Below are 2,046 nucleotides of genomic sequence, written 5' to 3' on the forward strand. Positions count from 1 at the left end.
CCATGCAGCTGGGCCTTTGCCGCCTTCTGATCAGGGGCGTCTTGAGTGCCAGGGAGCAAAAGGGACAAATGTGGAAGGACGAGGCAAAGCGGAATATTTGCGGCTGAGCAGGATTGTCCTCGCTCTGGCCTCCTGGGCGACCGCCATCTCCCTCGGGTTCCCTGGGCTCTCTTGGTGGGGGCCACTCCCATGGGTGGGGAGGTTCTCTGAGTCAACTGGACAGAAGGTTCCACAGGCTGCTTCCATCACCAGAAGCGCCTGGCAACCTCGGAACACGAAGTCTGTTTAAGAACCCGCTTTACTGGGCACTCTTCAACCTTCAGAGATGGATGCTACCAGCAAGCCTCACCAGATCCCCCCCGAGATGGGGATCTATGCTGAAAAGCACAATATCTTCCAGATCATGCAGGGCCTGATGGAAGCTCTCCTCGTGTCCCGGCCAGCCAAGCCCATTGACTTCATGATAGAACATCTCAAGAAGAACAATGAAGAGGTGCCAAAGGTCTTCATTGTGGGGCCCCCGGCTTCTGGGAAGACCACCATCGCCCGCTGGATTTGTAAGCACCTCAGTGCAACATATCTTTACCCCAAGGACCTCGTGTTCAGCAAGATGCTGAAGAGGGCCAGGGAGGCCGCGGCGTGCCAAGCACGTGGGGAGAAGATCCCCGATGAGCTGTGGGCTTATCTCCTGCAGGAACGCATGAGCGACGTGGACTGCGAGGCCTTGGGGTGGGTGGTGGACGGCTTCCCCCAGACCAGGAAGCAGGCCCTGGAGCTCCAGACCCTGGGTGTCCTCCCCCGGCACGTCGTGGTCCTTTATGCCCCGGACTCCGTGCTGATCGAGAGGAACCTGGGCAAGCGTGTGGACCCCTTCACACAGGAGGTCTACCACACCACCTTTGATTGGCCGGTTGACTTCAACCTGCAGAAGCGCTTGGTGAAGCCAGAAGACACCTCGGAGCAAGCCACCGCTCGGGGGCTTCTGGAAAGCCACCGCAACATGCCCGGCGTTATCCAGACCTACCAGGATTGCCACAAGGCTATCAACGCAGACCAGCCCTGCGTTGACGTCTTTGCCCAAGCGCTCAATTTTGTGCAGAGCCGTTCACGCTCTAACGCCCCCTTCACTCCTCGCATCTTGCTCCTGGGGCCTCCGGGCAGCGGCAAAAGCCTGCAGGCAGCTCTGCTCTCCCAGAAATACGGGGTGGTCAACATCTCCTTCGGGGACCTCCTACGGGAGAAAGTGGCTGGGAACACGGGTGTGGGGGAATTCATCAAGCCCTTTTTCGAAAAGGGGTACCCCGTGAACGACAACATCGCCTTGCACGTCCTCCAGGAGCGGCTGGAGCAAGCCGACTGCCGCACCTACGGCTGGGTGCTCCATGGCTTCCCTCGGGATGTGGACCAGGCGCTGCTCTTCCGGCAGATCGGCATCGAGCCCAACCGAGTCTTCTTCCTCAACCTGCCCACCGAGGTGGGGCTGCAGCGCCTCTGCCAGCGTGCCACCGACCCCGTCAGCGGGGAAAGGTACCACACCATCTACAAGCCGCCTGTGGAAGAGGAGGTCCACCAGCGCCTGCGCCGGCACCCCAAGGACGACCCCCTCCAGGTGGAGCGCAAGACGGATATCTACAGCAACCAGCTTCCTGACCTGGAGGAGCACTACGAGGACTCCATCTGCCTCAACGCTGACCAGGACCCCTACACCGTCTTTGAGTACATCGAGAGCTGCCTGGTCAAGCCCCTGCCCATCTGTACGCTGTAAGGCCCGAGAGGTGCCCCCCCCCCACATCCCGTGGCTTTGCCAGCATCACCCGGGCACAAGCTAATGTGCTAATGAGAGAATAAAAATATTTTGTTTTCATGTGGAAGCCATCTCTAGTTCTTGCTTAAGAAATGCCTCGCCCTGGGTCAGCCACGATTCCCGACTCCTGCAAGGCGCTGCTCTTGGTGCGCATCTCTGTCAACTGGCAGGAGGCTGGAGGACAGGAGAGAGACTCATTCTGCCTACCTTCCTTAGGACTCTTAACTCTACCCGTGTTTTGG

At 59.2% G+C, this 2,046-nt stretch overlaps 1 protein-coding gene across 1 annotated transcript; it reads left to right on the forward strand.

Moving 5' to 3' along the window:
* The first annotated feature begins 325 nt into the window (after positions 1-325).
* Positions 326-1,765, forward strand: LOC116511168 (adenylate kinase 8-like). Its single transcript, XM_032221024.1, has one exon. It carries the CDS (start codon positions 326-328, stop codon positions 1,763-1,765), a length of 1,440 nt encoding a protein of 479 aa, XP_032076915.1.
* Positions 1,766-2,046: the final 281 nt, after the last annotated feature.

The sequence above is a fragment of the Thamnophis elegans genome, chromosome 7, assembly GCF_009769535.1.
Source record: "Thamnophis elegans isolate rThaEle1 chromosome 7, rThaEle1.pri, whole genome shotgun sequence".
NCBI classification, from domain to species: domain Eukaryota; kingdom Metazoa; phylum Chordata; class Lepidosauria; order Squamata; family Colubridae; genus Thamnophis; species Thamnophis elegans.